At 38.4% G+C, this 25,325-nt stretch overlaps 1 protein-coding gene across 1 annotated transcript; it reads right to left on the reverse strand.

Annotated features, from left to right (window-relative positions):
* Clul1 (clusterin like 1) lies at positions 1 to 24,970 on the reverse strand. Its single transcript, XM_047525877.1, has 7 exons — positions 24,852 to 24,970; positions 23,576 to 23,724; positions 17,365 to 17,532; positions 14,529 to 14,964; positions 10,681 to 10,818; positions 4,697 to 4,911; positions 1 to 183 (listed from the first exon to the last, which is right to left on the reverse strand). The coding sequence occupies exons 1-7, from the start codon at positions 24,955 to 24,957 to the stop codon at positions 1 to 3; spliced, it is 1,395 nt and encodes a 464-aa protein (XP_047381833.1). The 5' UTR covers positions 24,958 to 24,970.
* Between the last annotated feature and the right edge of the window lie 355 nt (positions 24,971 to 25,325).

Below are 25,325 nucleotides of genomic sequence, written 5' to 3' on the forward strand. Positions count from 1 at the left end.
CTAAAAATGTTCCTTAAAATGCTGTAGAACTTTTGCTACCACATAGTCAATGAAGTTAGAAATCTCAGCACTTTTTTCTTCAAGAGGAATTCCCAGTGTAAAATTAGGGGAAGGCAGAATGCTTGAGTATACCATCGTGTCATCTTGTTTGGAAGAATTTCCTTCATGAACTCTTGGAACTGCCTGGAGAAGAAGGATTATATAGTAAAAAGGTTTAGTACATCCCAGCACACAATCAAAATAAATACCACATTAGTCAGAAATGGCTAAGTTGTGCTGAGGTAACAAATTAGTCCCAACATTCCAGTGACTTCATACGACAAAAATTTATCTCTTGTTCTTGTTATAATGTTATGGGCCGGGTTATATGGGCAATGACCAAACAGACTCCATTTTACCTTTACATGACTCCATGTCATGTAAGAAATGCTTCTTCCATGGGGACACCCTGCCTCTGTACCCATTAACAGTTGCTTAGCATAGCATGTTTGGCAATGCAAAATGGCAATTCTTATACAATGTAAAATTATTCTCCTTTTGGTTCCCATTTTTCCTGGACAATGTATGCTGTCAGAATTGTCTAGATGTTAGCAACCATTCTTTAATCATAGCAACAGCCACTTATGATTTATGTACTGACATGCTTTACTTATGGTATAAAAGGTGTACTCTAACCCTTGGAGGGGGTTGAAGGGTATATAGACTTGTGGCCTGCCCCTCTGTCCCACCAGCTGGTGAATCTAGAACACCAGTGAATAAAGATGGTTCCATCTCCTGCCTTAAGATTGACTTGATGATTTATTGTAGTTCTTGCCATAAAAACCTGTCCATTATAAGGGCACTACACTATATAGACACGGAGGACCCTGGATGATAGAAACACATCATTTCAAGGCTAAGGCATATGAACACCATTTTTTTTTTTTTTTTTTTTTTTTGGGCCCTCTCAGCAAAGGAAGAGTACACATAGCTCTTAACTGTTTTATCCTAGAAATAAACCCTATTATCTTTGCTCATATTCCATTGGCCAGGCCCTGCCACATGGCACAACTTAACCACAATAGGAACTAGAACTGAAATGAGCAGGTAAAATATTTAATGTTTTTTGTTTGTGCTATTGGCATTAATGTGAAGTGCAAAGTTTGGGACTGAGTTTTCCTAGGAAATTTACAATTAATGGATGTATGTGTGATTTTGCTAAGACCCAGTCAGGCAAAATGTCCATCAGTTACTCCTAATGAATTCTCAAGTGTGCATACTTTAATTTCAATAATTTAAATGGCACTGAACTGACATTCATCATGTTGTCATTTAAGAGAACTATTTTGAAAATGTTTTTCAATAAGTTCTCTTATCAAAACTGAAGCAAAAAAATTTGAGACCAGGTTGAAACCAGTAACTTTGTAATCCAAGTTTATAAAGGAATGACTTGTGTAAGTTTTTCCCCTTTTTTTTTTAGTGAATATAATATACATGAAAACTGCATAAAGCATTGATGTAGAGTTTAATAAATAACTTTAATGCAAACACACATGTAACTAAAACCAGGGCCCATAATTTTTTCACTTGCTGGCAAGCTTCCCTTCAATGCTTGCCATTTTATGGGTTTGCACTTTCCCTTACACGATTAAAGAACTGCATTGAGAAAAATACATTTTACAGGGCGTTTAGCAAAGTGGTTAAGTCCACTGAGTCCAGATCGACCTGCTTGAGTTTGCATTCCAGTTCTACCACTTACTAGCTACACTTGTACAAGTTGCTTCTCTTTTATGCCTCACCTGAAACACAGGGAACATACTACTACTTCTCTGCTGTGGTTCAGATATGGCTGGTCCCCACCAAAACCGATGCTGAAATTTGGTTCCCAGCATAGTTTTCTTGAGAGGTGGTGGAGGCAATTAGGTCATGTGGAATGAAGTTAGGTCTGGAGGGACTGGATTGATTACCACAAAAGCAGAAGGTATAAAGCAAGCCTGGCACCTCCCCTTTGTACTTCCTCTTGGTCTCTTTCACCATGTGCTCCTTCCATGCATGCTGCTTCCCCATCCCCATATGGAGGAGCACATGGCCCTCAACAGAAGCTAAGCAGAGTCATACCATGATCTTGAACTTTTGGGTCTCTAGAACACTGAGTGAAATAAACCTTTTTTTGAAATCACTCATCCGTGGGTCCCCCCTGGTGCTGGGAATTATTGAACCCAGGGCTTCATGCATGTTAAGCATATGCTGTACACCGAAGTAAACCCCCAGCCCCAGTCTCTGTATTCTGTAATAGCAACAAAAAATGTACTAAGACATTACCTTATATGATCATTGAGGGGAATAAAATGGTCAGACATGTAGAAAAAATTCTTAGAGCATTGCCCAAAACATAGTAAATGCTCTTTAGTGATGATGATTATCCTAAAGATGTAATTGAAAACCAGAAATTTATTTTATATGGAAGTTTTTATACATGGGTGCCTTTGTTATCAGTCTAAAGAACTTCAGATTGATCTGTTATTGTTACTCAGAGACCCTAGAATAGAAGCAAATCAAAGTATAGAAAGGAAAATAATGACTGTAGCTTTCTGAAGGTTGAAAGCACTGATAAAGATTTTCTTAAGATTTCATCCTTCAAGACAAGTTTTTCTTCACTGACTAAAAAGTCCATATGTGTGAGGATAATTAAACACATTGAGTTATTTTGCCCTCCTAGAGAGTGACCTAATGGCGTCATAGAATTTGAGTCAGCAGAAACTGGAACAGTGGCTTTCAGCACCCTTTGACTATGGTATGAAATAGCAAATACATTTACATCATGACTCAAAATGCACACGTCTGCATTTGTATGTATATATTTATAAGTCTGCACACACAGACACATGGAAAATGAAAGTTCCATGACATGCATATGAATTATTCAATGCACTGCACGCTACTCTTTTCTGCCCTACTTTTTTGTGTATTTTTTAAGTGTGTTTTTTTTTTTTTTTTTTTTTTTTTTGCTTATTTTTCAAGCCATGCATGGGCCCCAACTTTGTGGACTGAAATAGAACAAAATGCTGGATTACAGAAATCCCCAAGAAGCAGAGCTGGAGATCCTAACTGAGTGATTGAAAAGGAATACTCTCAGGGGCCACTATTAAGGGGAGAAGGAAAGCAAACTAGAAGAGGGAGCAACTAAGCAAGGAAATGGCTTCAGGTGACCTCTAGCCCTGACTTGATCCTGCAGAGAGTGCTGGAGCTCAGTGGCCCCAAGTGAAGAAAGTAGTTAGCAGAGCGGAAACTGGTAAAAGGACTGCCCAGGGATCTGGGATGGGTGCCAACATCACATGCTACTCAGAATATTGCATCTTTAATTATTCAGCTTAGTAGTTTTTGTATTCAGGTGTTTTTAGAACCCCTTAATACCAACCTCAGCAGGAAGCACCATGGTACACTTATGTAATCAATGTAATGTGTGCTTGGTTGTGCAGTTGTGGGGGTACCTGTCTGAGGAAAGAAAGTCGGTCACTGTTTTATGCAACAAAGAGTTCTTGATTGAATGTGGGAGTCCGTATAGCTGCAATTTTAGATGACAGTATGTTTCTATGTGAAAATAAATATATAAAATGTGTGTAATTCTCAATCAGGGGGTTTTGCTCTGTGATAGAGGGCTTGCCTGGCATGTATGAGGCCTTAGGTTTGATCCCCAGCACAGCAAAAAGAAAAACCCTAAAATTAAATTAAATTAAATATGTGTAATTCTCAAGGTAACTCATAACTCAGCAGCTTATTATGTTGAAAACCAATATGACTAGTTGGGTGTGGTAGTGCATGTCTCTAAGTCCAGAGACTCAAGAGGCGGAGGAGGTGGGAGGATTGCAAGTTTCAGATCAACCTCAGCAATGTAGTAAGGGCTTAGCAACTAATTTAGAGAGACCTTCTCTCAAAATTAAAAATAAAAAGGGCTGGGAATGTAGCTCCGTGGTCATACATCCCTGGGTTCAATCCTCAGTCCAAAAATTTAAAAAACACTAATAAGAGCTCTAATTTACAGAGCATAAGTGACCTGTGCTACTGAATTTACAGACACACATGTTAAGGTGGCTGCTATTATTTCTATTTTTCACGTGGAAACACTGAGGCCTAAAAGTTAAGGAACTTTCCCATGCTTTTGTAGCTCTTAACTCTCAAAGTAAAATATTGAACTCAAACTACTTTATCTGTAATTCTTCTCCATGTTCAGGGCTGGGGTTGTAGCTCAGTGGTAGAGCACTTGCCTAGCATGTGTGAGGCACTGGATTCGATCCTCAGCACCATATATGAATAAATTAAATAAAGGTCCATGGACAACTAAAAAATATATTTAAAAAATGACATTGTCAAAAACAACAACAAAAAATGACATTGTCTGGTTTTTCTTCAAGGTTACCTCAATCAGTTCAAGTCCTATAACTATGAGCAGAATTAGCCATCACTGGATTAGAAAGTATTTTTTGCTTTTAATTGATTTAACGTTTTGTTTTGTTTTGTTTTAAACTGATTTTCTTTATAGAATTTCTTGTTTTCTAATGTAGTTCATTATATCAAGTCAGCCTGAATATAAACACAGTGGAAATATGACTATTTTCCCCCAGCTTGGTTTCATATTCAGATATAATTATTAAGTAAACTAACGGAAGAATCAACGCACCCACATAATCTCCATACACGCTCTGGATCTCGCCATTACCTTTATTGAATTAAAGATGTTCTCAGCTCCTAGGCTCTGGTTTGCCAGTTCAGACACCCAGCCAAACTGCTCGCTCATCTTCTCCATCTGATACATGGTGTCCTCCAAGTGATACCGGGTCATCTGGACAATCTGGTCGTATTGCTGATTGGACACATTGACCAGTCTAAGGGCCTCATCCAATTCTATGTGTAGTTCAGGCACATCAGGACAGTCTAGCAGAGAAGGCACATGGTAAAAACGAAGGTCTGTGAGTCCTGGACATGGGTGGCCTGGGCTTAAATCTCAGAGAGTTCCTAGTTTATGCCTGCAGTTCTGGAGTGGCCATTCATATATCCATATTATCCCCATCAGTTTCCAATGAGATCCAGTTAATTATGTAGTTCTATGTATAGAAACTGGACTGTAGACAGAACTTAGTGTAAATTCAACATACCAAACCACCCATGTTAAGGGAAAAGAAACATTACTAAAGCAGAAGGTCTTGCTCTGTCCCTTCACAACACATCCCCTTAATCTCCTCAAAAGGAAACTATGGATTTGGATGTATTAAGTCAGTACTGGTAATCGGTATAGGAAGGAGGAAACTTTTATGGTAAATACTTAAAATTAGGACAAAAAAATGTATAGTATATAGTGAAAAGCATGATCAGTGATGTTTGGAAAAATATTTTACTTATCTTGTATTTATCAAACATGAGATTATAATTAGAGTGATGTGTTTAGTCTTAGAAGAAAGAAATCAAGTATTGATTGAAGAGGCAAAATTATTGTTTGATCAAATGTAGGAGAGTTGTTTGTGATAACCAAACTCTGGAAACAACTTAAAGCTATTTCAGCTAGTGAATGGATAAGTAAATTGTGATGTGCCTACATAGACCAATATACAACAGTAAATTATGAACTACACATGGCTAAATTCACAAACATTGAGTGAAAAAGTTGCAAGAGAATAAATAAGCAATGATATTTATATTGTTAAGAAAAATTATCCAGAACTTGGAAATAAGGCACAAGAACATCTGCATGACCTTTCAGGGTAATATATTCAAGGTCTTTCCAAGAGGCCCACCCGCAGATTCCTCATTTCTCTAGGGAAACGATCCTTTGCTGGATTTATTATATACTGTTGATTAGAACCAGACTGTATGAAGTTATATGTAAATTATGGATTGAAAAGTTGCAAATGATTTTTGTCTAGCAGAGATGTCTAGTCTGATAGAAAAGATAACTACAAAAGTTATTACTTTGATTGCCCTCTAGTGTACTAACTAGTTTTATATCTAATTTTGTATTCTTAGTTCAGCATTATATCTATTCTTGACTATAAATACTTTAGTGTCATATACTCCTTTGAACCAACTTTAACAATCTGTAGGTTCCCTTACTAATAAGTTACATTACTTTTGACATGGGCTCATCATATATATATATATATGTGTGTGTGTGTGTGTGTGTGTGTGTGTGTGTGTGTATACACATATATGTATGTATATATATATGAATCATATTTTTAAGTTTAAAAATTATGCTTTGAAACTGGGTGCTGTGGTGCATACCTGCAATCTCAGAGGCTGGGAAGGCTCAGGGAGGCCCTAAGCAACTCAATGAGACCCTGTCTCAAAATAAAATCATAACAAAAGTGTTGGGGATGTGGCTCAGTGGTTAAGCTAAGTGATACTGGGTTTAATCCCTGGTATATATATATATATTTGGTATTGGGGATTGAACCCAAGGCACACTTAACCACTGAGAAACACCACCAGCCCTTTTGGTATTTTATTTAGAGTCAGGGTCTTTCTGAGATACTTAGGGTCTTGCTAAATTTCTGAGGCTGGCTTTGAATTTGTGATCCTCCTGTCTCAGTCTCTCTAGCCACTGGGATTACAGATGTGGCCACGACAGCCAACTGGTAATATAAAAATTTAAAACAAAATATTGCTAAGTATGGTGTATGCATATATATAAACATATATTATATAAATAAATATGTGATAGAGCATAAAGAAATACAAAGAAATAATAAATGCCAAATTTAAAATGGCCACTTTCTTTTGAGGGGCTACATGAAAAGAATGTGATATGGAGGAGGACACCATGGGGTTTCATCTGTTTTGGTGAAGTATTTTTTAATCTAGGTGGTAGGACATGAATTTTTGTTTTACTGTTCTTTATATAACATTGTATTTTATAAGTTTTTAACACTATGGAAGCACATTGGGTTATCTTTTCTTTATATTTTATCTTTGTAACAATCAACTTGCATTGCATTTACACTGTATTATCTGATGTACACTGTATTCATTAGCTAATTGCTATAGTTTAGACCTGGAATATTCCCCAAAAGCCCTGTGTTAAAGGCTTGGCTCCCAGCCCAGAGGTGGTGGCCTTTTAAGAGGTGGGGTCTTGTGGGAGATCTTTAGATCTTTGGGAGCCTGCTTCGGCTCTTCTCTTTTGCTCTTTTCTGCCACAAGGTAAGAGGTTTCACTCCATCCACTTCCACCATGATGTGGTACCTTGACACAAAGCCACGGGGCTAATCGATTATGGACTGTTAGCCAAACTAAACTTTTTTTTCCTTCTAAGATTTATTTCAGGCATTTTTATAGTAATGAAAAGATGGATAACGCATTAATAGATATTGATTATCAGATACATCTATGTTATCTGATTTTTTCTATTATTATCTTGTGACAAGCAGGGGGAGATTTTTCATCAAATCCTTTAACTGAATAGAAGAAAACAGATGTTAATGATACATAGATGGGATGCTTGAGTAAGATGATTTTTGTAATCAATCTAGTCACGTGATAAAAACATCTGTTTCTTCTGTACAGAACCTTATATGCAATCCTGTAACTGAAAAATCCAAATACTTGAATAATGAATACCACTGATACTTCAGACATTTTATTTAATCCTCAAAGACCTGTATGAAGTAGCTTTTTTACTCTCATTTTCCAAATGACAAAACAGCAGCCCAGAGAGTCACTCACTTGGCAATTTAGGAGGAATAAGACCCTCATCTGTTTCAGGTACTCTGAAAAAAGGCTCAGTTGATAGTCAAAGCTTTTAAAAGCAATGCTTTCCAAAGCTTTTTCTACCAAGAAAGATTTTAGGTATCATTTTTTCTGATGTACATTCTAAGATGGAGTAGGTGTGTCCATGGAAACAACATTTGACCTGAGAGGGATGCGGAGAAGCATTCAAGTCATTGCTGGAATGGACATTGCTCTCTAAAGAAAGGCAGAGGTGGGAGGGAGAGGAGAGGGAAGAGGCAGACAAAGCAATCCTTGCTCCTCTTCTGTAGCCCAGGAACCATCCTCCCAACCCCCATAAGCCCATTCACCCTGAGAATTCAGAAACAAGAGCCCAGGCTGGTGATATTCAAATAGAAGATAAAAGGGAGTGTTGTTAACTATATTGGGGTGTTAATAACCACCCAAATATTTGATAAACTATTTAATTCATCTTTTGGTTATTTAGTTGAACAACAACAAAAATAGAATGGGAACTTTACTCCTTTTGAGTTGCAAAGCACACGTCTATGTATAGAACCTCCCAGTGCATTAACTTGCATGATGAGATGAAAAACCTGTTTCTTTAGTAGAGAATATTAATCCGTATTAGTAGGGTGATTAAGAGATTGGGCTGAATTTTTGTTCTGAGGGGTTGTTTTGTTGTTTTGTTTTGTTTGTGGTGCCTGGGGCAGAACTCAGGACACCTCACATACTCGGCATGTGCTCTCCCACCGAGCTACACCCGCAGCCAGAGCAGGATGGTTAAATGAAAGAAGTACCACGTGGGCTGGGGATGTAGCTCCGTGGGAAGAGCACTTGCCTAGCAGGTACAAGGACTTGATCTCAATCCCCAGCACCACAAAAATAAAATAAAGTAATAGTACATTAAAAAAAATCAAACAAAATTTAGAAGTCTAATGATTTTTAATATTATACAGTATAAAATACATGTATGTTTATGATAAAGTTTGGAAAATACAGAAGTATAAAAAATCATTCTTAATCTTTTATTTTGTAGTTATAGATGGACACAATACCTTTATTTTATTTATTTATTTTTATGGGGTGCTGAGCATCGAACCCAGTGCCTCAAACATGGTAGGCAAGAGCTCTACCACTGAGCCACAACCCCAGCCCTCATCCTTAATCTTAAAATCCAAAAATAACCTTTATTAATATTATAGTGTCTCTAATGATACTTTAAAAGCCCTTCTGGTGGGGTTGGGGTTATAGCTCAGTGGCAGAGCACTTGCCTAGCATGTGTGAGGCACTGGGTTTGATCCTGAGCACCACAAAAAATAAACAAATAAAATAAAGGCATTCTGTCCATCTACAACTAAAAAACAAAATATTTTTTAAAAGTGCCTATAGTTTATGTGTATATATATATTTTTCTGGTACCAGGCATTGAACCCAGGGGTGCTTAACCATTAAGCCACATCCTCAGTTTCAGCCACATCCCTTTTTATATTTTATTCAGAGACAGGGTCTCCATAAGTTGCTTAGAGCTTTGCTAGGTTGCCTAGGCTAGCTTTGAACTTGCAGTCCTCCTGCCTCAGCCTCCTGAGGAGTTGGGATTACAGGTGTGCACCACCCCACCTGTACTATAATACCAGTTTGTGTTACCTTTTTCAAAATCAGAACAATTGCATTCTCCCTTTTTTCTAAACAGCTAAATTAGGTACATTGCTCACTGTTAGAGGGGTGTGGAGAGAAAGCAAACAGGAGGATAAAGGAATTTCTGCTGGTTGGAAGGAGCTGCTCTTGCTGCAGGGGTAAATATTACTTTAGTAGTCTTTGGATTGGTGGAAATTAAGGGTGCAAGAGCTATTATTTTATATTTAGCAATTTATGATTCCATTTTCCCTGAAATTGCTTTGGAGAATAATTTTGTAAGAACTCAAAGATGATCTCAAGCCCTTTCTTTAAAGATTACTCAGTTGAGTACTAGATAGCAAAACTGACTCACCAAAAGTCGCAAGCTAGTGGGGTAGAATAATTTATGAAGATACTAATTTGTGTTGCTCTTACTGTATCTTCTGACCTCTTTCTCCAAGTCATTAGCCACACTTTAAAAAATGTCCTTCCTTAGGCCTTTAGCAAGATAAAATGCAAAAACATCGGGACCAAAATCTCTTCTTGTGTTTTGTAAGAAAAATTTTGACTGGGGTCTGGTAGGATGGGAGGAATAACTTTATTAGGAGGAAGACAGAGATAGAAAGGGAGGGATGAGGACAGAAGGAAGGATGTCCTGCTTGGGGAGGGTCACTCTTGCCTGATCTAGGAGGGAAAGGTTTGCTGGGAACTGTAGAAAGGAGCCACTTTTCCTATTTAAATACTAATTAGTCAGGCAGGCCACCAGGCAAGGCAGTAGTCATTGCACACCTGTAATCTAGCTACCTGGGAGGCTGAGGTGGGAGGACCAGCAACTTGATGAGACCTGGTCTCAAAAAAAAAAAAAAAAAAAAAAAGAAGAAGAAGAAGAAAGAAAGAAAAGAAAAAGACTGAGGATGAAGCTCAATAGTAAAATGGTACTAAAAATAAATAAATAAACACTAATGGTCAATTAACCCACCGAATAGAAAGAAAAAAACTCACTTGGTTAAAAATTGATTTATTTGATGGGAAGTTTTTCTTCATTGGTGAAGTTTCTTTTTCTTTCCGGTAAGAGGGAAGGAGTTGACCAAGTTTGTTCATTGTTTTGCTCTTTTGTGTATATATTAGTGTTTGCTTGGTCTTTAATTATAAAATTCTCACAGGAACAATTAAGGAATTAAAGAAAGTAGAAATGTGAATTGAAATACTTTGAAATAATAACAATTTATAAACCTACAATGACCTCTGTCAGGTGGAAATGAAAGTGCAAAAAGGACTTGAAAGCAAGGAAATCAATTCACAAAACTTGTGAAAGGGAGATTTCGACCAAATACTGTTGAAACCCTGGAAAAAATAATAATCATTTACCTTCTGATAAGTAATCCTGACATTTTTGGCATCTTTCATGAAATTGGAAACATCCAGAAAAATTTTGACTAAGTTCCCCACACAGTCCTTTGTCCTGTTCAGGTAATGTCTTTGAAATCAATCCTCCCTGGTGAGAATCTGCAGGGAACACAACATTTACACATTAGTGTCATTAGAGTTTGTACTTTAAACAACAGGAGACTATATCATTGCTTTTTCTTAACAGTGCTTCAAAATTTTTTTCCTGTACTGAAACGTAGGGGCACATATTGTTGCAATCATGTGCTAAGACAATTTGACATCTATTAAAGATTACACATACCCTCAAATCCGGGAATCTGGTTATTAGAAATGTATTATTAGCACTCGAAACACCCACACCCACACACATATTAATGCATGTGATTTCATTTTCTAGAAAGCAGCATGAGGAATTGTTAGTAATTATCTCTTAGAAGAAGTACTTGATAGGGTAGAAGGCAGCTTGCATTTATTTTGTTCCTTTGTACATTTGTATTATTTTAAATTTAGTGTATCTTATTTTTAATCATTATTATTTCTGATATCAATAGGGTTAAGTAATTAGGCGAGTGTAAACCACTTGTCTCTTTAGACTTCTATAAGGAAGAAAGAGAAAGAAAGACAGACAGAAAGAAAGAAAGAAAGAAAGAAAGAAAGAAAGAAAGAAAGAAAGAAAGAAAGAAAGAAAGAAAGAAATTTCCTAAGGTTAGGTATGTAATTCAGTGGTAAAGTGCTTGCCTAGCATACTTGAAACCCTAGGTTCCATCCCAGCACCACAAAAACCAAAACAAAACAAAACCTTTAATAAGTATTTAAAAATTTTAAAGCTATAATTGGGAAGTACTTGGGAATTCCAATGATATTGGCAATGTCTTAAACTGGGTGGTAGGCATTTGTTTAATTATGGTACTATTCTTTTTTTTTGCATTATATAGTTATCAATAGTGAGTTTATGATTTAGGAAAATACCTAAAGCAGATCAAATTTTAAGAAACAATTTTTTTTCTAGGAGAATTAAATAAATAATAATAAATTATATAATAATAAATTAAATAAATAAAATTAAAAAGTAACATGAAATATCAAGATATTTCAGATTTTGAAAATTATTTCCTATCTCCTTTTAATGGTTGTTCATTATTCAGTTTTAGCTATTTTCTAATTTTAGCTCTTAGGGTGATCATGGCCAACAAAGCCCATCCATGATCATTGACAGACACAGTAGTCAGTGTTGACTATTGTAATTGACAAGAGGTGTTTGTTTCTTCTTGCTGCTATAATGTATTACCACAAATTTAGTGGCTTGAAACAACACAAATTTATTATCTTAAGTTCCCTATGTCAGAAGGCTGACATCAAGGTGTCAGCAAGGCTAGTTTGTTGTGACCACTCTAAGAGAATCTATTTTTATACCACCTACAATGTAGGTGTCCATTCTAGAGACACCTACATTCCTTGGCTGAGGCCCCCTTCCTCCATCTTCAGAGTCAATGAAGAAGGACATAGTATTTCCCCTAATGCTATTTCTACTCAGTCTTTTCTGACTCCCCCTTATACTTTCAAGGAACTTTGTGATTACACTGAGTCCACCATCATAATTAAAAATAACCTCCAAAACTTAAAGTCAACAGATTAGCATTCTTAATCCCGCCTGTAACCTTGCTTTTGCTTTGCCTTATAATAAAAAGAAGTCACTGGTTCTGAGGATTAAGGAATAGATATCTTTGGGCAGCCATCACTCTGCCTGTTACCAAGGAGCAAAGCTCAAAATGTCTCCTCATTAGGTGGACTTTCTAGAGACAACAGGCGTATTCCTTACCAACCCACTGTATAGTAGAGTGATGGAAACCACATACGAATGCTTTACAGCCTGACTCTTCTTGATAAATAGTCCACATTTGCTCATCTGAGACCAAAACATCTCCTCTGCTGAGCTTTCTGTATACTACCTGGCAAGGGAAAGGATACTGGAGAAAGAAGAGTATTTAGTGAAACATAGATTTTTTTTTTTTTGTTTGCCAATTTATTTTTAACATTTGCATTTACAGGGTACCCTGGATATACAGGTTATCACAGAGGTGGAGGTGGTACCGAGGGGCCAGGATAGTGAGCTTTGCTGAGAGTGGGAGCTGGTCCTCAGATGTGTGAATGAGAAGGAACCTCAGGCAAATAGTGGTGACCCACGTTTATTAAGTCAGTGGGGTTGGAGGGAGTTGCAGTGATTGGGAAATCATTGGGATATGTCTGATTCAGTCCTAATCCTGGCACACGTGTTAGGTCCCTATACAATATGAAGGAAGGGGTGCCATTTTGTTCCAATAAACACATTCTGGATATTATTCCAAGACAAATGATATCTATTTAAAAGATCAGGCAAAAATTATTTGATAGCACCCCAGCATTGGAATATTTAATCTACTGCCCAGGTACTTCTCCTAAATATTGGATGAATTTGGAACCTCAGAATGGAACACCAGACAAAACATTTGACTTAGGAGAAAACTCCACCAGACCCTGAAATAGAGCCTGACAGTTCCAGTAATGATGCCTGTTCTCTGCTCAAGGAGCCATGGAATCTGAAGGATGTGTTTCCTGGCTTGAGTTTCTGAAATGTGTGAGGTAAACCCTCCTCTGTTGAAGCTCGTTATGTAATGCCATAGCAACATTGAGAATCTAATTCACATGTTGCCAGCTACTGCTGATATAAGTGGAAAATAGCCAGAAAGAGCCCATTTTAGTTTTCATTTCAGAGTTGAGAGGCCTTTAACGTGGCTTTGTGGCTTCAAAGAGATAAGTCCAAGGAAATGGAAATCTTCCACACAGCAATGCTCATTTCTGAAATGCTGTGTCTAAATTACTTCACAGAAGCTGGGAGAAGATATCCCCTGCCTTGAAACATAAAGCAGCATTTTTTCCAAACATGGAATATTATGGGGCATATTGGCAGAAGGCAATTCTTATCTAATTTCTATTTCTATATTTTAGGATTCACCCATGAACATTTTCTCTAGTTTTAGACATATATTTTATGGTTCAGGGAATTAAAGTAGTGACTCAGGAAGGTCCTAACACTTCATTTGACCTGGTTACATGTGAGACTAGGCTTCTCTATAAAGTGGAAGGTGAAGATCCTAAAGGAACTTTAAAGAAAGTCCCTGATGTTCAAACAACATAAAGCTGAATCTCTAAATAAGAATTAAAACAAAAGGAGCCACCCAGTGGCACACACCTATAATCCCAGCTACTGGGGAAGCTGAAGCAGGAGGATCGCAAGTTCAAGGATAGCCTGGGCAATTTAGCAAGACAGTCTCAAAATAAAAAGTTAAAAAGGCTGAGGATGTGGCTCGGTGGTAGAAGGCCGGGTTCAATCACGAGTACCATAAAACAACAAAGAAAGAAAAGAGGGAACTGTGTTTTTCAAGTTCTCACCCTAGTGGCAGTTTCTTCTTTTAGCTTTGAAAATTTGCTCTAAAGAGAGAAAATAGCACTAGAGTTCTCAACCATAATGGGAGGAGGATGGCAGACTTCAAAGCTCCTTTTAAGAAGCTTAGAAACTCTGATTATCTACAAATCATCAGTTCAAGAAATACTAGACAGTGACTCAAAATTGTCTATCATTTCCTAAGCTAAACAAAAGTTGCCTTCATAGAGACAGCTAAGTACAAATAATCTTTTCATACTTGACACAGGGCTGGGGCTGTGGCTCAGTGGCAGAGCACTTGCCTAACATCCTTAGCATCAATCCTTAGCATCACATAAAAATAAATAAGTAAAATAAAAACATTCTGTCCATCTACAACTATAAAAATTAAAAAAAAAATACTTGCCTTCATCATATTTTGGCCAATCCTCTATTGCACTCAGTGTATCAGTAATCGTTTCACGAACACTTTCGTAAATAGAAAGACTTAAATTACAGAACAGCTGGAAGAAGTGGGGAATATCCCAGCTTTGCCCAAGATCTGCTTTCTTGGTCGGCTCTTTGGATAAAATGGGAAAAAGGTAAGGTTCCATTAAGTTGGTTTCCGACATGAAATATGATTGGAAAGCCTGGTCAAATTCTTGCTGCATCTGTTTGAAGACGTAAAAACTCCTGTTAAAGAGGGATTCCACAGTCGCAGTCAGCTGGACAAACGCATCCTCCATCTGGGTCACTTGTGCATCTTCCTGCATGTGCCGTTCACTGTGGGGGAGATGGCTGTCCTCATCATCGTCACGGAGAGGGAACAGAAACTGATATATCTTCCTGAAAAACTGCTCAATCTATAGGGCAGGTTGGGGAACAGACAGGGAATAAAAATTTATTTTCCTTCTTGACCATTTCTTATTGCAAGTAGATGTCACCTTATAGTAATAGTCATTCCGAATCAAGAACAATTCTGGGCAAGGTAAGAAAAGGTGATCAACTCTGAGATATTGTATTAACACTCTTATACCTGGCTTTGATTTTGACTTTGGAAAAAGGACCTGAAATTCCTCCTGGTGGAGGTTTGGCCACTGATGACTTGAAAGGTGTTTTCAAAACCATTGAGCAGCTGTAGCCTGAGGCACTGGCAGTAGTTGACTTGCCGGTGCTTCCAGGACACCATCAAAATTGCCGGAAAACTGTGATGAAGGCTTTTGTCCTTCACCTGTCTTCACTCTTTTTAAAAAAAAATTCTTTAGTGAGCTGGGCACAGTGGCACACACCTGTAATCCCAGGGACTCAGGAGGCTGAGACAGGAGGATCATGAGTTCAAAGCCAGTCTTAGCAACTTATTGAAGCACAAATCAACATACCGAGACTCTGTCTTAAAATAAAATATTAAAAGGGTTGGGGATGTAGCTCATTGATTAAGCGCCGCTAGGTACAATCTCTGGTACCAAAAAAAAAAAAATTCTTTAATGAAATATCATTAATGTCTATATACTCTCCTTTTTCTCATTGCCTAAATGGAAAGGAAAATATCAATGCATCTACATTGAATTATAGATACTCGATACAGCTTAACAGGTTGTTTAGGGATGTTACATATTAGCAATGATGGAAGCCTTCCTTGCTATAGTCAAAGGAATGAAGGCCTAATTGTAGAATTTTGGATACCATTCCATGGGAGAAGATTTTTCCAGCATCCACAGTATGCTTTTTTTCATCTCTGACACCTAAGTTGGGGCAGATCAGAGTTACCCTTTTATCTAGTGATGTGGGTGTGCTCAGTGTTTCATCAGCTATTGAACATGACTGTCATAGCACCACCCCCTACTGTTCAAAAAATTCTCCAGGAATTTTTAGAGAACTTGTGACTTTCCCAGAAAGTAATCTGGGTGGGAAGTTGTCTGCCTTTCACTCTGCCAGCTTTTGTTTACTTGGTTCCATCCACAAAAATAAGACTTCAACTCTGGGGTATGGTGGTGCATGTCTGTAATCCCAGCTACTTGGGAGGCTGAGGGAGGAAGTTCACTTGATCCCAGGAGTTTAAGACCAGCCTAAGCAGCATAGACGGACCCCTCTCAAAACAGAAAACAAAAACCAAACATTTTAAAGTCCCGAGAAATTTTCCTAAGGTGACACAACTGGCCCAGATGGAAATGATCTCCAAATCTCCTGACTTCTGGGGCTGGGGTTATGGCTCAGTGGTCGAGTGCTTGCCTAGCATGTGTGAGGCACTGGGTTCCATCCTCAGCCCCACATATAAATAAATGAATAAAATAAAGGTTCATCAACAACTGAAAAATATTTTTTAAAAATCTCCTGGCTTTAGCCAGTACTCATCCCACCATGTATTTGACAGTGACAGTGGCTCTCAAAATAAAGCAGATGCAGTTAACAGTGGAGGCAAATGAGCTTGGCACACTCCTTATCTTAGGGTTTCTCCTTTGTAATTGAGTGTGGTGCTGCTAAGCCAGGAGCATCCTCTAATTAGCACGTGTTCTGCTAGAAGAGTGAAATTCTATGCAATTTTCATATTTTGCTTACTTCTTCAAGGAGGAGGAAAATTCAGGCCAATTTTAGTTGTTTATAGGGCAAAGCTCATCTTATGTAGGTCACCACCCTCTGTGATTCCCTCTGCCCAAAACATAGCCAAAGGGGGCAAAACACAAACATGCCAATTCTATAGGACATATGTGGATAAAAGGGGACATGAAAGTTTGCGTGTGTGCGTGTGCACGCACGTGTGTATGTGCTACACAGAAGAGGATAAGTACATTGAAAGAGAGATTCAGGAGGCAGAGGATGTCTTCACATACATGGCCTCTGGTGGGGAAAATGAAAGCAGATTGATCAGAGACTGACATAGTGTGACTGAGAACACAATTCAACAAACATTTATTGGATGCCTATAATGCTCAAATGAAGACATATAATCTATGATCCCTGCCCTCAAAGAGCTCACAATCTAGTGGAAACTTGGTGAATAATAAGTACAAGACTGAAAGGGGGTATTTCTGAGATACATGTAGTGTCATTCAAAGGAAGGATAAATACTGAATGGCTGTTCTAACTTATAAGTTGTATGTACACAGATGATGGCTCATAGCCCAAGTGTTAGATTCTCGATGACAGAAGGCTGATACTGATCGGGCATCTCTATTCTAAACATTAATATAAATTTATTTTTAAAAGCAAGCTGACATAGCTGCCTTAAGAGCTCTGAAAGTTTGAACTCTTGAATTTCCTCTTACCGTATTTTTCACAGAGGACCAACCAGGCTGACAGGTTGCATAGAACCTCATGCAGTTTCTTTCCAGGCAAGACCTGCATTCATTCCAGGAATCAGCCAGAGATGCCTGGCATATCCTTTCTTCTTCCTCCAGATGTTCCTGAACTTCATTCATAAGTTTCACAGCCTCCTAATTAAAAAGTAGAAATGCAAGTTCTTTTTCCATTTCATGATTCTCTGTGTGCCTTAGTTGATTCCACTCTTTGAAAAATGTGTGTATTCTAAACTACTCCTTCCTCTTTCAGGCCCTGAGCAGCTGACAGATCTGCTGTAGTGCTTTCTGTTTCAGAAAAGAGCACTGATTGAGTTTTATTTATTTATTTATTTTTTTGGCTGTAGATGGACACACCACCTTTATTTTATTTATTTTTATGTGGTACTGAGGATCGAAACCAGTGCCTAACGTGTGCTAAGCAAGCGCTCTACCACTGAGCCACAACCCCAACCCCCTGATCGAGTTTTATTGAAGACTACAAATGTTATTCGTGTTTATTCATTTGTTCAATAAGTATTTACTGAGTGTTTGCTATGTGGATGGACATTACACTAGACGAGGGTAAGCCAACACCAAAGATGTCATCTCTATCTGGGGGAACCGCCGTGACTTACCTGCTTACCTGTCCTCTGCATGTCTAGTCTATGGGGGATGTGGAAGATGGTCTGTGAGGCTCATAAAACTGACGTATTTTATTTCTTTCAGTGATGCTGCCTTTAACTGTTGTATGTTCTTATACACTGTAAGAAAGTATGATTCTTGCCCGGCACAGTGGCACACACCTAAATCCCAGCAACTTGGGAGGCTTAAGCAGGAGGATCAAGAGTTCAAAGCCAGCCTCAGCAGATTATCGAGGCACTTAGCAATTCAGGGAGACCCTGACTCTAAATAAAATATTAAAAAGGGCTGGGGATGTGGCTCAGTGGGTAAGTGCCCCTGGGTTCAATTCCTGTCACCCCCTCTCCCCCCAAAAAAGAAGAATCATCCAAGTGTGATTCTTGGATCTCACATTCTAATTACAGAGAAGCTGCCTTTGGAGTGTCTGCATTCTACTTATGTATATTCCAAGCACTCCCCCTTGTGGTGCTGGCTGTACTTGGGTCAGGTCCTGCATCCAGAGGTAAGGAGCCCAGTACAATCAATGGCACCTGTCCTTGAAAGCCTGAGCCTGGCCTCTGGAGGTCCCCAAAGGCTGCCTCCATGGCACATCAGGACTTTTTTCCTGTGCCCCTGCCTAGATCCCTGGCTTCCCTCTGAGTGTGGGCTTTTGAGACTGACCCCCTGCTTGCCTTAGGTGGAGTTAAGGGAAATGAAGCGCATAATGGACCCGTCCATAAGAAGACAGAACTAAAGGCATCTCCCTTAAGTGAAAAATGCCTATGGGAGAAAAAAGTTTTGGTACTTAAAACCCAAGTTATTACCAGGCACAGGGGTACACACCTGTAATTCCGGTGACTCAGGAGGCTGAGGCAGGAGGATTACAAACTCAAGGCCAGCCTCAGTAAATTAGCAAGGCCCTTCGCAACTTAGTGAGACCCTGTCTCAAAATTTAAAAATAAATAAATAAATAAAGGGCTAGGGATTTGGTTCAATGGTTAAGTGCCCCTGGTTCAATTGCCAGTACAAAAAATATATATATATTGTACATTTTTTTTAACACACTGGAAAAGAAAAAGAAACTACCTTTTCCTGACATATGAAGCCTAAAGAATCACCCAAGCTCTGACAATCTTCCATGTTTCCTCTGCCTGGCTTGGATTTTCCAGTTGGCCTTATTGCAGAGTTCTGGTGCTCAGCCAAGTAGCATTTGTTACCACCCACAGAGGAAAATCAGCAGGGCCCAGGTTGCCCAAAAGCATGTTGTGACCCAAACGGAATTTGTGTATGTGTGCCCTTGGGCTTTGCAGAACAATGTTGGAATCCTGCATCTTCTTAAGAATGGTTGTTTCACCCTGGCAGGCAACAATACCTCGTGAGTTTTCTCAGTCAGTCCCTATTTTAAATATTCTGCACATAGTCCCCTTAAACCAAAATTCCAGTATTCCCATTCTGAACTATACTCATCAGTGTATCCCTGGGCAAATTACCTAATATGTCTAAACCTTAATCTACTCATTAGGTAATTGGAATAATAGTAAGGGCTCCCTTTTAAGGTTTTGTGTTAAATGAGACAAAGAAGTGAGTTTTTAAGCAATTATTATAATTCATAATTCTTAGACCTAGTCCCACTCACACCTTGAGAAGCATAACAAAGACCATCAATCAAATCACACATCCCAAGTTTTAAAAATGAAATGTTGCCCTGGATGAGATAGGTCTCTGGTTTAGGAATGTCTTACTGTTCCTTCTGTTTCTCTTAAATATTCCACCCATGAACAGAGTCCACATTTAGAACTCTATTCTTTTTTTCTTTTGCACTGGGGATTGAACTCAGGGGCTCTCAACCACTGAGCCACATCTCCAGCCCGTTTTTGTATTTTATTTAGAGACAGGGTCTCACTGAGGTGCTTAGAGTCTCACTAAGTTACTGAGGCTGGACTTTGAACTCGTGGTCCTCCTGCCTCAGCTTCCCCAACCGCTAGAACTCTATTCTTATAGTTCACAGGTCATCAAAATAACCAGGAACCTGGCAAATCAGTATGGGCCACTCCAGGCTTTCCTATTTTAGTAAGTTTCAGATGCTCCCAATCAATATTAATAGGGAGGGGACGAGGTACAGGACTGTGATGGTGCCATGTCACCGAGGATGGGTGGTGCTCTGTACCAGAGACTGGGTGTGCCCACCCCTTATTTGTCAAGTCCTAATTTGGCTCAATTGACCCTTATTCTAGGTTTAAAGTAATTTCAGAGAGAGAGACTTAGGGCTAAAGATCTTCCGCTCCATTAACTTTTTAATTGAGTGCCCAAACTGAAGAGTATAATGCAAGGAACTTTTATGTAATAAGTAGGTTTTTAAGAATAAATAAAAATTCTACCAGTTGCAGGACCAGAATCGAAATCAACATTTGCTTACTTGATCCGCCTTTAACTGGAATATTCTTTTCCTAGTACTGCAGACTTAGCTTGCCAGGAGGCTCCAAAAAGTGAAAACAAAACAAAACAAAACAAAAGTCACCAGGTCCCCTCTGCACACATCTGCTGGCTTTCTCCTGGTTTATTCCTTCCAATGTTGGAGTAACATGTTAATTAACATCTCCAACCTCAGTTTTCTTAGCTGTAAAAGGAAAGTATGGTTTACCCAGATGTTTGAAGCATTCCATGTGATAATGTGTTTTGTAAAAGCTCTGTTAATGGCATTTAGTGTCACTATTCCCAGATGGCCAGACTCACAAGCCCACCAGGGTAGAACCCAGCTTGAGGGACTTCCATGTTGTCCTGATGCTGAGCTATTTTAGATTTCCTCAAAATCTTTTAATTGCTGCCAAAGGGAGGAGGGTTTGCAGCTGCTGGTCAGGCAATCTCCTTTCTTTGCCAGGAACCCAGACTGACTCCAGGCGGTAGGTGTGGCTGCAGCATTAACTGGCCTGGTGACAGGCTGACACACAGCTTTGGGATCAGCCTGTCAGATTCTGCTCTAGTCTCAGAGGCCAGGAGGCTTGGGAGTGAAGAGTTGTGAGCAGTTGCCTGGAATTCATTGGGCCCCGACTTTATAGGTTTGTGTGCCTAGGTATAGGTAGGACATATTAGGACTCCACTTGTATTTTTTAATTTGAAAATTGATGGAGGAAGTTTGATCTCTAACACGGAAATGTTTGTGTATGAATATGTATATGTATGTATATGCATACACACGTAGGCGGAGAAGGGAATTGGGTAGTTGTTTAATAGGCATGGATTTTTGGTTTTTGCAAAGTGAAAAGAATTCCGGGGGTTGGTTGAGCAACATTCTGAATGTATTTAATACTGCTTCACAGTACATTTAAAAATGACTAAGATGGGTTCCTCAGTGGTAAATGTGCTTAGCATGTGTGAGCCCCTGGATTCAACTCCCTGCACCAAAAAAAAAAAAAAAAAAAAGATTAAGATGGTAAATTTTATATTATTTGTATTTTGCCAGAATTTGACATTATTTTTGTTACAGTTCTTATTTTCTCTTTGATTAAGGATAATATTGGAAGATAACCTTTTTTTAAAAAAAAATTGTTTTGAGTGTTGTTTTTAACATAGTTAAATGTTATTAAACTATTAAGTATGTAGTTTGGAAATTTATTGAGCTTTATACAGTAGCTTGTGAACACTTTTCAACATCTTTCAAGGACTTTTGGATATAATGTGTATTCTATATAGGCAAAAGACACAGTTTAAACTATAGCTATTTAAAGAAGCTGTATTTGAATTTTTAAAAATGGGTTAGGGAATGGGGGTATAGCTCAGTGGTAAACGCTAGACTTACACGGGTTCAATTCCCAGCACCACAGAAGATAAATAAATAAAATGGATTTGGCTGATGCAATATTTAATGTCCACTGGCACTCTCTTGAGTGCCCATGTCAGACATGGCCTGTGGTCAACTCTAAGTGAGGTCCCCAGGGAGAGGGATACCTCCACGTTTTAGAACACTGGCCAGGGCTCCATCTCTCTCTGTTCCTTTGAAACAAATTATAATGAGTCCCTGTTGAGAGGATTCAGGTGGACCAATGATTTTATTATCTAGTTGTAACTAAACTAACCCTCACAAAATGAATAGAAGGCTTGGAAAGATTCTGGGGGCAGAGTGGGGGAAGAACTGGAATATTAAAACATGAATATGAATAATTTAAGCATAAATGAATAAAATGCACATGACAGAGCAACAGTTCTTCATCATGAGCTCTGTTTTGGCCACAAAGTAAAACTATAATGATCTAATTAGGTTTGGCAAGCCAGCTAAAACTTTCAAAATATCTAGATTATTTTGAAATTTGGATCTAATGATGAACGTCACCCAAAATCCATGTTGTACCTCAAAATATTAATGGTAGCAATTCATGTATCTAGTTTACAAATAAATTAATATACATATATTTAGGAGTGAGTGCTAACACATTTTTTAGTAATAGGGATGGCAGATGAAAAATTTTGGAGATGACTGATCTAGCCTCAAATTTCTCTGAACACCTTTGACTCAATATCCTAAATCAAAAAGGACTAAGACTAATCCCAGCAACTCCAGAGGCTGAGGCTGGAGGATTACAAGTTCAAAATCAGCCTCAGCAACTTAGTGAGGTTCTAAGAAACTTAGCAACACTCGGTCTCAGAATAAAAAATAAATAAATAAAAAAGGACTGGGGAGGTAGCTCAGTGGTAAAGCTCCCCTGAGTTCAGTCCCTGGTATTGGAAAAAAATAAAATAAATAAAAAAAAAGAACTAAGAAAAAAACGTTTTTGAGAAAACAGCACTTCTCTCAAACAGAGACGAATCCTCCAAATTCTTGTGTCTGGAGTCCTGCAAAGACCCTTTCTACAAAGTATGTTCTCTGAAGAAATTTAAAGTTTCTGTCAAACTTTTCCTCCAGTCTTGCCCTCCAGAAAATATATTATTAGGGGAAATAAGTAACTCATCGATTGCCACTAGTGCCATATTTATAGTTTAAATGTGTTTAAGAACAGGTATGTTGAGAGGGAGGCTGGAGAGAAGGGAGTGGGGAAGTGCTGGGGAATAAAATCTAACGAATTATGCCGTGTCCACATATGCACATACCACAGTGAATTCAGCTTTTATATATAGTTATAATGCACCGATTAATGATGATGATGGTAATAGAGGGGACATCAGTAGAGTGGAGCAAGCAGATCAGGAGGAGGGAGGAGGAGAAGGAAAAGGAAAGTAAAGGGGGATGAGACTGATGAAATTATGTGTTGCTGGGCTCCACCCACCTGTAATCCCAGCAGCCTGGAAGGCTGAAGCAGGAGGATGGAAGTACCTAGCCAGCCTTAGCAACCTAGCCCCGCCCTAAGCAATTTAGCAAGACCCGGTCTCTAAATTAAAATATAGAAAGGGCCGGGGATGTGGCTCAGTGGTTAAGTGCCCCTGGGTTCAATCCCCAGTACCAAAAAAAAAAAAAAGAAAAAAGAAAAAAAATTATATGCATGTATAAATAAGGCATAATGAGTTCCATTATTATGTATAATTACAATGCACCGAAACAATAAAAAAGAAAAAAGATAAAAAGTCAACAGATTCTTTTTCTTTACAGTACCTGCTTTTCTTCTTTGCATTTCTTCAAGGTTTTCATTAATTTGGTATGCTCTTCCTCTCGTCTTTCCATCATGATTTTCATCTGCTTGATACCAATCAAAGCCTTCTTCACCTCTCCATCTACATCTATCTCCCCAGCCTCAGAAAAACCTGGAAGACACATTGCAGGAGGATTTTTTGTTTGTTTGTTTTTAAAGATCTGATTAGAATTTGAAACAATGCATTGTTGACCAATATTTCATGTCCCCTTAAGAGAGGCTTAATTGTTCTTTGAAAGCAGATTGTAATGAATTAGCAGTCAGCTGCCACATGGATGATACCTTCTGTCCCTTACTTGTAAACTCCTGAATGAGTCAGAGCTCATTTAACCTTGTTCTTGTCATTTTTTGCAGGCCCTGTTTTCATTTATCCATTTTTTCCCCTTTCATTTAAGTCTCAAGTGTGCTTATATTAGAGAAAGGGGACTTTCTTCTATTAGAGAAAATTTTGAATTTTCTTTACCAACAACTTGTATGAAATGCCCAGCTGAGGACTTCAAACAGTGAACAATTTTCCCTTTTTAGCTTTAATTGCCTTCCAAGAAGTCACCAAATCAAGAAAGAATCTCATAACAAGACTTCTTAATAACCGAATGACCATCTCTTTCACACCTTTAATAAACCCTAAGTGGGTAGAAAACTCATTGTCAGTCTTTCTTCTCAGTAGCCAGTGTGGTCTCCCAAAAAGCTTGTTCTTGTCTCTGAATTTAATTATAGACTCCAAATCCATCCCATTTTAGCTAACTAATTCGTTCAAGGGTTAACTACCCAAAACCTGTGTCACTAAGAAAGGTCATGAGTCAATGGCCACAGAAACAACCAGATTCAGTGTAATTATAACCCATTCCTTCACTAGTTTAAGAACAATTACACAAATGACTCTAATGGTTTAAATTCTTTAAATGCTAGAGAAGTATTTCACTGCTCATTAAGGCCGTGCTGAGATGACACCAAACATCTGGATGATACAGAAAAAAATGCAGTCAAAAAGCTGGCATGTCTTATCTACAGGATAGCAAACATCTGGATATGTGAACGCTCACTTGCAGAGACTTGATTGGAATTTTCTATTTTTGACCAGATGTTTGGCATCATGATGACGTGGTTTAAGTGCCTAGAGAACTTCTCACAGTGAGATGTCGTGAATACCGTTATCTCTCAACTATAAGGCACTGTAAATGCCAGCAGGACATGAAAACACGCAAACAGGACTCCACACAGATAAGAAACCAAACATACTCTTCAGGTTTTCACCGATAGCAGTTTTGTCTTTCCAAGTAGGTGCACAGTGACAATCTTTCAACCATAGCAGACCCACAATAAACACCAAGAGTGGCGGCTTCATGTTCCTGCTGTTCCTGCAAAGGAAAAATAAACCTGCATCACGTGTCTTCCATGAGGTTAGTTTCTGTTGGCATCAATTAGAAACACATGGAGCTCCAACGCATTTTTCTGTCAATTTTTCTTTATGACTTTAGACATCTCATGCTAATATGCCTGGGACATTAAAAAAAAAAAAAAAGAAACAAGTCGGAGTTCCTATTGAGCTCACACTCTTTGTGACAGTCAAATAAAGTCATCCTTGACGTATTTGAAAATCAAGGCAATGAATAGTGTGTATCAATGTCCCATTTTATTTTCTTGCCAGCAGTGAACATCTCTAAAGACGGAGTTAATTGTAATACATCACAGAGAATCTTTCCCCCTGAAATT

This window comes from Sciurus carolinensis, chromosome 15, assembly GCF_902686445.1.
Source record: "Sciurus carolinensis chromosome 15, mSciCar1.2, whole genome shotgun sequence".
NCBI classification, from domain to species: domain Eukaryota; kingdom Metazoa; phylum Chordata; class Mammalia; order Rodentia; family Sciuridae; genus Sciurus; species Sciurus carolinensis.

What these genes read in the sequence shown, in the direction of transcription:
- Clul1 (XM_047525877.1), bottom strand. Translation starts at nt 24,957, where the DNA reads ATGAAGCCGCCACTCTTGGTGTTTATTGTGGGTCTGCTATGGTTGAAA. An exon ending in TATCGGTGAAAACCTGAAGA is followed by an intron (nt 23,725 to 24,851) that starts GTATGTTTGGTT and finishes TGTGTCTTCCAG; the next exon opens with GTTTTTCTGAGGCTGGGGAG. An exon ending in AATGCAAAGAAGAAAAGCAG is followed by an intron (nt 17,533 to 23,575) that starts GTACTGTAAAGA and finishes CTTTTTAATTAG; the next exon opens with GAGGCTGTGAAACTTATGAA.